Genomic DNA, 13,432 nt, shown 5'->3' on the forward strand with positions numbered 1-13,432 from the left:
TCCAGTCATCAACCATTCCAAGACATGTATATAATGTCTGCACAAAGTAACCAAACCAAGAAATTAATAGACTAAGTTAAAAAATATATAAAACAGTGAAACTAATTTTGAAGTAATTAAATATGGCTTTATAAATTATACTGCTTGGGATAGCAATATGTCTAAATTTGCCACTATAGATAACATCCAAGCTAGAACTCTAATCAAAGTGTCCACATCATATCAGTGAGTACATCCAATGCAGATGATTTATAAATGTATTAAGCTTAAAGTAACCATTCTTTAATGGAATAAAATCCAATTCTTGTTTGGTCATGAAGCCAAGAATCTCCAAGGCACTTTAAGAGGTCTCAAAAATCAATTTATAGTAAAACATTTGTAGCGTAATGAAGAATTTGTGTACTTTTATCTGGAAGGTGTTTTTATAAGGCAATAAAGCTAATAAAATTAATGTTAAATAAATCACAAAGGTATGGGCTTAGATTTATTATACAAACTTTATTTTCTGAAAAAGCTTGGAGTGCAGACCTTTACAATCTAGAGGATGAACTGCTGAAATATGTATTCAACAAATTTGAGATTTATTTTTCAAATGATACATCTAATTTCCATAATATTCAACAATGTCTTAATTAACTAATGTCTCTAGCCATGTTTTTATGACTCTTCAGCAAGTTTTTCTGCTTTCTGAATTACTTCTTCAATTGGTCCAACCATATAAAATGCAACCTCAGGTAAATGGTCCATTTCACCTGTAAAAGCGCAAATAATTAAAAAAAAAAAATGACAGGGAAAAAGTCAATTCTAGCCAAAGAAAAGTTACAAGGATTAAAAACAAATAAAAGAGATTCACCGAAATGGAAACTACAATTATATATTTGAATTACATAAGATACATGTAATATTAGGTATATAAAAAAAGCAATTCCAGCTAAATGTTCTCAAACTATCAATTAAACAATACCTAGTTTCGATTAAAGATTTAATTTCACTAAAATTTATAAGTGAAAATCTGTTGATTGTGACAATCAGAAAGAAATATGAGATTTTTTAAAAACACAATTACCAAAGACAGAATCCCCCCCCTACTAATTTAAAGGAGGGAGCAGCATACCTTTTATAATGATGGCACAGTGAAAAACAATAATTTGACAACACATTTACTACCACACATGAAAGATAGAAAATCAAGATATTAAATTCAGAAAAGAAATCAAATTAAATTGCAAGATACCCCCCCCCCCCAACTTTTCAGTAAGTAATAACAGAATTTCAAAATGTATAATTCTGAATCAAAACAAAGAATAAATCACAAATACAAAATTGGAATTTTAAATTTATTAAATTAAAATAATTTTAACAAAATCTTACCATTCAAAACTTGTTTGAATCCCTTGATTGTGTCAGCTAATGGTACAAATTTACCGGCTTGGCCAGTGAAAACTTCAGCTACCTGGAAAGGTTGGGACAGGAACCTTTGGATTTTACGAGCACGAGATACAGTCAGCTTATCTTCTTCAGACAACTCATCCATACCCAAAATGGCAATAATATCTTGCAGAGATTTGTAATCCTACAAATAGGGAAAGAAATTATAATCCATAAAATTTACTGTTACAGCACAATTATCAGCAATATATTACCCATTACTTTTTTTAGAATGTTGAACTATACATTTGATTCTTTTTAAAATCTATTATTCCAATCCATATCTGAAAACTAAATGGAAAAGCTAGTTTTTGAAAAACAGTAATAGTGAATTAAATTAAATTTAATAAAGATTACAATTTATTTTAAATTCAGTAATTTTGATCTAATTAGACAAGTTTAATACCTGACTTAAAATACAAAAACAATAACTGAGTATGTAGAAGAATATTTAAATGTATGAAATCAGCTTACTTGAAGGATTTTCTGCACACCACGAGCAACGTCATAATGCTCATGTCCTACAATGTTGGGGTCCATAATCCTAGATGTTGAATCCAGAGGATCTACAGCAGGGTAAATACCCAATTCAGCAATACCACGAGACAATACAGTGGTGGCGTCCAAATGGGCGAATGTAGTGGCAGGGGCAGGATCAGTCAAGTCATCAGCAGGCACATAAATAGCCTGAAAGAGAAGTTACTATAAGTCCAAACTATTTTTTCACTGTGAAAATAGAATTACAATACCAGAAGTTATGAACATGAATGTATGCATAATTAATACATATTTAAATACAAGTATTTATATTCAAAGGGAAGAAAATTGAAAACAGTCACATGTTCAAAAATTATACCAAGTTTAAACCATTAGGAACGGACCTGATACTTTTGACTTACAGTGAAATTACAGAGACAACATCCAAGCCGAAAGTCATTTCATATACAATTAAACACGATATTACAAGACACATAAATGTCAAATTTCTACTAATAGATATTTAATGGAAGGGAAATTGAAACCAATGTTTATTTTCTAATGCCAAAGTTCCCATTAGGCTACTATGACTTGTTCTAACTCTTAAAAATAGTTACCATCATTACTTTAAAACATTCAAAACTTTTCAATAATTAGAATTTTTATTTAAGGATAACATATAAAATTTCAAAGAAAAACTATAAACTTATATAGTCCTAAATTTAATAATTGTATTCAAAATATAAGAATCATAGTTCTTAAAATTTAAGGAACAGAAAATCTTTAAAATGATTAGAAAACAGTATAATATCAAGGTCCACATTTTAAATAGTAAAGAATAAAAACAGCATGAAAGCAAAGAAACTTGGCTAATAAGAATATAAATGAAATCTATATATTTTCATTAACAAGTAAAATTAATTTAAATGTAAAGACTAAAGAAAACTTTTTTTACTTATATCTTTACAATTTTATAACATTAAATAACAAATTTATATAATCAGCATAGCAATCAGCAGCAATAATTCAAATTTATATAATCATTATTAAAATATTTTTTATAGACAATGTAGTTAAAAAAGTAAAATCATAATATGAACAGCGTAATCCTTTAGAAACTAAAGAAAATACAAAACCTTCAACAACATTTTGAAAAAATCAGCAATTAGATATTTCAGTAAATATAAAATTTATTTTTTAAAAAATTGTCTAATTTCAGATAATTTACCTGTACAGATGTGATGGATCCCTTCTTTGTGGTGGTAATACGCTCCTGCATAGTACCCATTTCAGTTGCCAGAGTTGGTTGATAACCTACGGCAGATGGAATACGACCCAACAAAGCAGATACCTGTCATTTGAAAAAAAGAAAATAAGACAAATCTAATATTTATTTTGCATATAAGCTCAATAAAACATTCTCATTTACTACATTTATGAAAATCAGCTAATTTTTATTTTACTACTAATATTTGGCTGCAGCACCAGTATTTCCAGTTTAACTCGCAATTTTTACAAAAACTAAATCATTCATTTCGTCTGAAGTTTAATATTATATTATATATATATACTTTTAAGAAGCAAATATAAAAAATATACAACTGAATCTCACTTAAACTATATTCTCATTATTGCTTTAACATTTATATATCAATTAACAGAATGTGTTTTTTCAATGAATATTAGTTACACAACTGCTACAATATCAGCTTTTTTATTATTATGTTATTAGTAATCAGGTACTATTCCTTAAAATTTAAAGAGACAGAAACACAATTTAGTAATTTTGGGATAATCCTCTATTTGATTTGATTAGTAAATAAAGATATAAATGAATAAAAATCCTTAAAAATTTGTGCAATGAAAATACCATATTTATTGCATAACACATGCAAAAGAATGTCAGTGTATCTGCTTTAAATCAAATAAATTAACTTTTCATTCAGAATATAAATTATTAAAATACAAATATTAAAGTTTTATTTTATAATTACATTTTCTTTTTTTTTTATCATTTTCATGAATTTATTATTCTGATTTAAACAGCTGAATAATTTTTATGGAAAATTTCTTCTGGCCAATTGACAAAATAAAATGATTTAAAATGAAAATTAGATGTTACCTCTGAACCAGCTTGAGTGAATCTGAAAATATTGTCAATAAAGAGCAACACATCTTGACCTTCTTCATCACGGAAATACTCAGCAACGGTGAGACCAGTCAAAGCGACTCGGGCACGAGCACCTGGAGGTTCGTTCATCTGTCCATATACAAGAGATACCTGAAAGTAGATTACAGATAAGACAATGTGTTAAAAAATTACATCAATTAGGATAACACATATTGGATAATTCAAGTCAACTACCCCCTCCCTTTTTAAGATTAACATTAAATATGCTTCATGTTTATATAAAAATGTTCATCCAAATCATAAAATTTATTTTTTTAAAGGTCACATTCAAAAATAAAAAATAACCCAAACCAACATTTTATTAGCAATAAAAAATATTTCAATTATAAACTAACAAAATTTATTTTTCTGAAATTGAATTTAAATTATTTGAAACACACTGCCACTTTAAATACAAATAACAATTAAATACAAGTAAAATAACCCATTTTTTTTACTTATGTTTGTTTAAATACCAGTTTTAAAATTAATTTTTCAAAATCTCCATCCCAAAATAGAAATTATATAGATGTATATAAGTCTGATACCCCTAAGAAAAATATACGAACTCTCAAATACTCATATTCCCTACTTTTTCATTCCCTTAACAAATATATAAGAACATGAATGGGCTTTATATAATACTATTTAACTTTAAAATATATTTCAAAACATAAAACATTTACAAAAAATTAAGCATTAACTAAAGTTCTCAGTATACATGCCAATATGATTATATTTAGTGATTATTAAGACAAATGCATTTGCCTCCTAAATTTGATTCACTGTTAATTATACAAAAATATGTAGCAGAGAGTAATCGAAAAATATAATAAGCAGATAAATGACAGTTTTATTTTACTTATGATCTTGCATTTTACCTCAATGAAAATTTTGAAACTACAGATACTTATACTTCTCATCTTTAAATTTATTTAACAGTAATTGTTCAAAATACTATAGTAAAATGTTACTTTTCTATAAGACCAAGGATAGCCAAGTGTGAGAACACCAACTGAATTATTGGATTTCAAATCATAATGTTCAAAATCAAACCAATTTTCAGTTGAATCAATGGGTAGAAATCGTAATGTAATATATTGTTGACCAAGTACAATTTTTAGTCTTAAGTGATTATCTTAAACTATATTGGAACTAAAAAATATTTATTTTTTACCAAGAAACTGAAATGCAGTTCTGTTATACTTTTTATCTATACAAATATTATTTTTTATCTTTCTAATCATATTTTTATCATAATAGGAGCAAATGTATGATGTAGTCACAAAATTATTGCACAATGTTGTTAATATGGACTTATTTGAGATGAATCTGAACTGCTAAAAGAATACATTAAAAACTGCAATGAAATGATTATTAACAAAAAGTGATGCTTTATGAATTGTACTATATATTAAAAAATTTGTTTACTAATAAAAGTGGTGACAAATATTCATGGCATGAAACATAATCTATAAAATTTTATAAAAATTTAAATACCTTAGAGGTTTTGTCTTTCAAACTGATGACACCACCTTCAATCATTTCATGGTATAAATCGTTTCCTTCTCTGGTTCGTTCACCTACTCCGGCAAATACTGAGTAACCACCATGGGCTTTGGCAATGTTGTTAATAAGTTCCATAATCAATACAGTTTTGCCTACACCGGCACCACCGAATAGACCTAATTTCAAAAGAATTCAATCACCACAATTACAAGAAAAGTTTAATACAAAATTGAAATATTTTAAAAAACAAGGATAATTAATTCTTCTTGCAAATCATTCACTGCTAACAGAAGTTCAGCAATTTCATATTTGATTTAACTTTTTATGTCTTATTTTCTGCCCATATTTCAATGGAATAAGATGAAAAATATTATTCATGATATTTAACTTAAGTTATGTAAGTTAGAAACTACACTAGCAATAGAAATTATTGTAAAATATTTTATACTAACTTTTATTTAGCATCGAATAATTTTAAATTACAATAGTCAAAAAGAAAGTATTATTTAAAAATAATATATCAATAAAGACTAATTTGATCATTGCATTTTTAAAAACTAATTTTAAAATACATAGATTTCATGAAATTAAACTATTAACCAAATTGTCTTACACAACAATGCATAATCCAGTATGAATTAATATTTTAATTTACACTTCTTAATTTATAAATAATTCTACAATACCAAAACAAGTACACCTTACCAATTTTTCCACCTTTAGAATAAGGAGCAAGGAGATCTACAACTTTAATTCCAGTAACTAAGATTTCTTGCTCTACACTCATCTCTACAAATTCGGGGGCCTCTTGATGGATACCAGCAAACTTGTCGGTGACTACAGGGCCTCTTTCATCAATAGGTTCACCAATTACGTTAATAATTCTTCCTAATGTTTCAGGTCCAACAGGAATAGTAATAGGTGCGTTGGTATCAATAACTACGTTTCCACGAACCAAGCCTTCAGTACCATCCATAGCAATGGTACGGACTGTGCTTTCACCTGAAAAATAAAATAGTTTTATTAATATTTCTAATAAATTAACCTATTTTTTTTATTAAATTAAGGCAGGATATGATTTTATAACTCAATAAGGAATTTTTCTAACAAAGGCCAGCTTTTTAAGGCAAACTAAATTAAATAATAACTTAATTCATTTTTAAAATACTAAATAGCAGCATTCAAATTAAATGAATATAAATAAAATACTTTGATGTCATACATTACAAATTAAATTTATTATTAAAATATTACAATTAGTTACAACCTAGAAGACAAAATATTTTTAGGATACAAAGAGCTAGTAATTAATATCTTCAATGGAATATTCATTTTTGTTTCCGAAGACTAAAGTAATCAGAAAACATAACATTTCCAATTTATTCTTTGAACTTATTGATTATAACTCAAAACCCACCAATGTGACCTCAACGAAAAAAATATAAATGATGAATTTAAATATGTGGAACACTATAAATAAATTTGAAACTAGATGTCTAAAAAGGGGGAAAAAAAATCTTGAAATTTCAACAAATGTTTAGTTGAAAAATAAATGTAAGTAAAAAAATGTATCAGAATCCAAGTAAAAAAAATAATAATAATAAAAGTAATTATAAACAACACCATTCCAAAATTATGAATAAATCTTCATTTGCTAAAATTATTTTTTCAAAAATTGTTCATTACAAACCATTGCAACAAACCACACAAAAAAAATCCGATAAAATCAAAGCTAAGAAAAACAATTATAACCTTGATCAATTAAAAAGGTTCTTGCATATTAGTAGTATGCCATTGGCAAACATGTTTTAATAATGCAAGAACATATTATCAAACATCTTTGCCAATCAATAGATGGGAGGAGGGCGTTTGGAAGAGGGAAATACACTTAAGATAAATAAAAAAAGTAAAAGAAATTTACCTAAATGTTGAGCAACCTCCAAAATTAAACGAGGCTTCCTTCCTTCTACTTCTAAGGCATTCAAAATTGGCGGAAGTTTATCCTCAAACTGGACATCTACGACAGCACCAATTACAGCTACAATTTTTCCTTTTGCATGAGAAGCACTTGCTGCAGTTGCATAGTTTTGATTGGCTGTAATAAAAATGATTAATTAATGGATCTCTTTTAAATTTGATTTTTATTAAGATTTAAATTCCATTTACTTAGATATAGTTTACAAATCAGAATTTTACTGCACTTTCAGTTTTGAAAAGTACAAATAAGAATAAATACCATTATAATAGTCGGCAATTTAAATGACAACTTACTTTGTCTTAAACCTTTACTACCTATAAAGTATAAAATACTTGATAAGAATTCTTTATTGTGTTGTTATAAAATTGACTATAACATTGAAATGATAGAAGTAATAAAGCCAGAGAATGGATCCCAACTTAAAATCTTTGCAGAGATGTCACTATATTTTTTTCAAAATGTGAAGCTCTAAGAAGTATATAAAAAACTTGAAAGTAAGAAAATAAGTTTAAGACAAGATAGGTAAAGCAACATGCTGAATTTGCATCAGTAAATCTAATGTTAATTATAATTTCTTTTTATATAAATCTATGACACTTGAAAAAATTGTGTTTTCTATCATATTGTAATATATTAAAATTATTTACTATCAAGGATGTAATTAAGTAAAATATAAATCTATATTTTATTACACACCTTTAGTGTTTTCCCCATCAATTTAATTGATGCATTTAAAAACCTTCAATTTTTCCATCCAATCTAAACTCTTTCTTGAAAGACATTACTTTTTAATTATAGGTCATGACCTTTAGTTATGAAAAAGAAAGAAATTTAACAAACAAAATACCTTCTAATTCAATATTTAAATAAAAGATCAACAGAATTATCTTAATTCATTTACAGAAACAATATTGAATAATAACTTAATATATAATTTCAAATTTTGGTTTTGGAATTAAAGAGAATCGATGTTTTATCCAAATAATTAAAATAAAAATGAAGAAACATTAAAGTGCCTTGACCTAAGTCATTCAACTTGTAGGTCACTTACAATAGATAACAAAATGTATTCTTAAAAACTTTGAAAACCTATTTACTACTATTAAAAATTAGCTTTAAGCTTATTTATCAAAGCATGTAGACCCTCGGGGGGGCACCTCGAAATGAGGATGAGATGCTTCCGGCATGGTGGTTGGATCTCGCCACCCTGGAGGGTACACTAATAGGTGGGGGATCTGGCTCCTCCCATCGATGACGGGACGTACTTCCTTCGGGGAGGGTTGTACCTTGGCCGGTGACGGCCCTTAGGACTCAACCACAGTTCCCGCCAATTGCTGTTACGGCGGTCCGGTCATTCAGTTCTAGGGTTTAAATCCGTGTGCCTTAGGGCGGGTCGGAGAGTTAGATGGTTGACTTATCAAAGCATGTACAGAGAAATTTGATTTAAGTAAATTTCAATTAGATGATATCTTACAGCTAATTTTACAAGAAACCAAAATAATTTCAACTTTAATAAGTACTAAAAACTGAGCACAAAAATTTTGATAATTATAATTAAATGCTCTAATTTCTTAATCGCAACTTTATACATTACTTTAAATTTAAATGTAACAATATTCAGATTCAGAGAATTTATAAATGATAGAATTACATTCAATATTTTAGCAAATAAAGCATTTACATCATTTTATCAATATTAAACAATTTGTTGTTCTTACAAGTTTTGCATTTTTTCAAGGTCTTCGGAGGTAAACTTTGTTTATGATTTGACTATAAACATCTGATCAGATAAAATGCGTTTATTATTTCACTATTTTCAAAGTCAACAAAGAATTCCAGAAATTTTTTTTTAAATGATAAATTAGTGTTTTTTTACTGATATTAAAATAACTACAACAACTTTGCAAGGAATGATTTTATTCAAAAATGTTTGAATTATTTCTAAATTATTAAAATAAATTTCTTTTATTGTTTCAATTCATTAATGAATAAGAAATATATTTCTTTGAATTCTAAATAAATGAAATTCAAATTATAAAACAGCTATTGTTTATATCAAACACTGCATACCATTGTAACCAACTTGTGAAATATTAAATTAGAATTTTATTTCGGCTTTGATTAGCAATTTATGCATCAAGATTTGGAATTAAAAGTAAAAATAACGTTGTGTTGCCAGCAGTAAAAATTCCATTTTAGTCGAACATGGTAATATGTACTTTTATTTTTATAAACAAATTATTTTGTATAATACCTACTTAAAAGTAATTTTTTTTGGATAACTCTTCCGTTAAGTATAAAAAGTTACTGAAATTTCGCCAAAAATAAAACTAACTGTAGAGGAAAGAAACTATCCTGCAGAATCATAAACATGGCTGCGATAACAAGAATTTTAAATTAAATTCCTAAAACAAAATTCAGCCAGTGTGTAACATAATTTTTAAGCTATAATTTGATAATTTATCAAAACTGTTCCAAATGAAAAACTTAAAGACTAATACTGAATTTTTTAAATTCATAATTTATTCATTATCATAGATGGTTTTAACACTGATAACACCTCGTACGAATAACAAAATGGTTTAGAAAGAAACTAAACAAATTTACAAATAACACTTATTCATGCAACGGAATGTAAATTTAAACAACTAAAACGAAAGAAAAACCCAGACATGTACACAAATATTTTTTTCTTCTATTTTAACCGGTAAGTACTTACATGTGGACCAAATGCATGGTATGAATTTTTGGCCTTGTCCGGCTATTTTAGTTATAGAAACGGAAGGTTTGGCTACTTTAAGTAGCGAGGTAGAGGCCCTCGAAAATGCTCTTAACATGTTTGCTGGTTAAATGTACTCTAAATTTTTAAACAAATAACTTGTAACTTATGTTTCCAATATGACCGAATCGACCTCTCAAGTCGTCGGACACGCGACGAGCCCGGATGAAAGTGGTATTGCCAACTCGAAACTTGTATGCGTACAAATATGAATTATTTTTATTGATGGTCTGGCAGAAATATGTATCATCTATTTATTTATTTATTTTGTTATACGAAGTAGGTCAACAGGAATCATCTATTTAATTTTTCAAAGCTCCTGTGAACTCAGTTGATTAGTTTTTTTTAACTTAAAAAAATTGTTTCCTACAAATCAAATAAGATGATAATGAAAAGTTTTTCATTCTAATGTTCTTTAGCTCTCAATCCTAGATACACACGTAAAAAAATTTTATAATTGCAATTTCGGAGTACTTTTTTCGAAATAATTACACTACAAATAATAGATATAGCTTATATCTTACATATGTATATTGTACTTAGCAAAAATTTTTAGATCTTTATTTTTCTGCCTTAATGGAACACAATTTCTTCCTGGACCATTATCATTTCTTTGTTGCCTTTCCCCACAAAAGAAAATTTTAAGTACTACCGTTCTTTAATTAATCGCTTTGTTAATCACTCATTTTCATTCATCTATAAAGAGATGTCAGCATCCAAGAAATGCTTATTCTGAATTCCGAAGATCTTAATTGTTTTGATGTTTTCCCGATTAATGGTGAGGCAGGAATCTCTTTACTTTATTTTTATTTTATTAAGTTAACTTCTTTTAATATAGATAACATTTTGGATCTCATCTGATATGTATGAAACCAGCTTAGCCTATGAAATAAATTTCTATAACGTTACATTCCTCTTCTGAATGTAGTCGTGTATATTATAACTATAGATTTCTTTGCGTTATGCTATGACTTCGTGATATCTCCTCGTCACCTACAAGATATAATACAGATTCCAAATGTTTTGTGTTATATTTGACGTGCATTAAATGAGCTTGTATTTATTATTTCATTTTGGAATCAGTGTGCTTCTTTCAGAATGAATAATACCATGATATTATAGTATGACGTACGACAAGGTATAGTTATATAACGTTTATAATATAATATTTGCCATGTAAGTGATTTTACTCGAATCAATTTTTTAAATATAAAACTTTAGTAGGGTAGTTTGATTATAAAATAATATGATGGTGATTTGAGAACCGGTAAGTGTTCATTCTAGCGATATATAATAGAAGTCAATTTTTAAAAATTCAAAGGAGACTCGAACTCTTCCTTAAAAAAATATTTTTTTATGATAATAGTATTATAGGCTTGTCTCACTGATCTTTATTTGCTCTTAACTATATAATAATGAGCATGTATTATATCATTTCATTGTGATGATATTATTACCCGCTCAGCACGCACAGGACAGATCGTACAACAGTCTTTCTTACGATGACACTATTCGTACTAGGAAGCAAAATTACAGGTTTGTAACAATATTAAAACTGTATTTAATATCAACACAATGAACGTCGTCAGAATAAATCCAGTAAATAAAACAATGAAGAGTATTGTAAACATTTTTTAAAAAAAATTATTAATATTCAGGTAAAAATTGTACAGAAATAACAAATTATCACGAGGAAAACTTATTTTTTGAAGTGGCCTAAAAAAAGAATTTTGTACAATAATATGTCCAGGAGTTATTGAGAAAATACAGTAACACGTTGAGAACACTTTCTTAATGACACCTACTATCCAAATAAAGTCATGCCAATATTTGGTAGCTAAACACTAGTAGCACAGACAGAGTGACCTGAATGCCATTTTTAGAGGGTTCGAAATCGAGGAATAAATTTGATGCCTTTAAATTAGAGAAAAATATTAAAAATATATTCAAAATATTTTTAAAAAATGCATGCACACATTAATTTTTATTATTCATAGAAATAAAGATAAAATAAAACGTTAGCATTGTAGGCAAATATGTGCAAGTTTCAATGCTTAAATTAATATTTTATACAGGAAATGTACATAAGAATTTAAAATTTCAATTTAATTATTGAATTTATTTGATTTTTGTTATGCTGAAAATAGTAAGACAATAAATAAATACAAAAATAAAAAGGAAAAAAATGTTATTTAAAAGTGCATTACTGTTTGAACTATGCATAAATAAAATGAAAATGCACAAAGTGTTTTGTAGCTTAAGATTTAGATCCTTATATTTAACTATTGAAAAGGCAGTTGGCAGAATGACTAGACATTTCAAAATAATATGAAATTTTACAAAGATTATTTATCATTTTGGTCAATCATGAATTTCATTTAAATGCCAATAATTGTAATTACTTATTGAATTCTAAAATAATTAACTGGCTTTTTCCCCCCCTTAGTTGAAGAGACATGTTGACTATGCACATTAAACTAAATTGCAAAATTGTGTAAGGATCAAACAAAATATTACAAAAATTGTTAAAAAAAAATCTTTTGGTTAAAGCTGAATAATGCTTGTATCAGAAAATAAAATATTATAATTATAAATACATATTTCTTTAATACTAATATAAAACTGAAGAACAAATTAGTCACTACGAAGGATTTTACTCTGAAACCAAGCAAAATTACCATGTTAGGAAATATATACTTGAATTAAAAAAAAGAATTGTCATGGTTACCATCTTTATCTACATAAAGAATACATTGCATACCAAAATAATTCCGAAATATAAATTATTACTTAATTCTAATCACATACATAAGAATAAACGCTGTCGCAATCATTAATTGCAACTATTAAAAATGTTAAGTTCTGAATAAATAATTCGAGAAAAAAATAATTTTGATATATATAATGAATATATTCATTATATATATTTGATATATATATAATGAATTTCTTTTATCGAATAAGTCACTAGTAATTCTAACTATTATTTCAATAACCGCATTTACTATGAGATAAGAAATTTAATATTTGGTTATATTACCCCCCCCAAAAAAACCCCCTTCAATCAAAAGCTGCAGATGCTTTAAATCGT

At 27.0% G+C, this 13,432-nt stretch overlaps 1 protein-coding gene across 1 annotated transcript; it reads right to left on the reverse strand.

The window, feature by feature from the left end:
* Nucleotides 1-478: 478 nt before the first annotated feature.
* Nucleotides 479-10,513, reverse strand: LOC129988118 (ATP synthase subunit beta, mitochondrial). The gene is made up of 9 exons (XM_056096253.1): nt 10,282-10,513; nt 7,506-7,679; nt 6,290-6,586; nt 5,576-5,760; nt 4,028-4,186; nt 3,134-3,256; nt 1,903-2,115; nt 1,372-1,573; nt 479-752 (listed from the first exon to the last, which is right to left on the reverse strand). The coding sequence occupies exons 1-9, from the start codon at nt 10,397-10,399 to the stop codon at nt 658-660; spliced, it is 1,566 nt and encodes a 521-aa protein (XP_055952228.1). The 5' UTR covers nt 10,400-10,513; the 3' UTR covers nt 479-657.
* Nucleotides 10,514-13,432: the final 2,919 nt, after the last annotated feature.

Source organism: Argiope bruennichi, chromosome 10, assembly GCF_947563725.1.
Source record: "Argiope bruennichi chromosome 10, qqArgBrue1.1, whole genome shotgun sequence".
Taxonomy (NCBI): domain Eukaryota; kingdom Metazoa; phylum Arthropoda; class Arachnida; order Araneae; family Araneidae; genus Argiope; species Argiope bruennichi.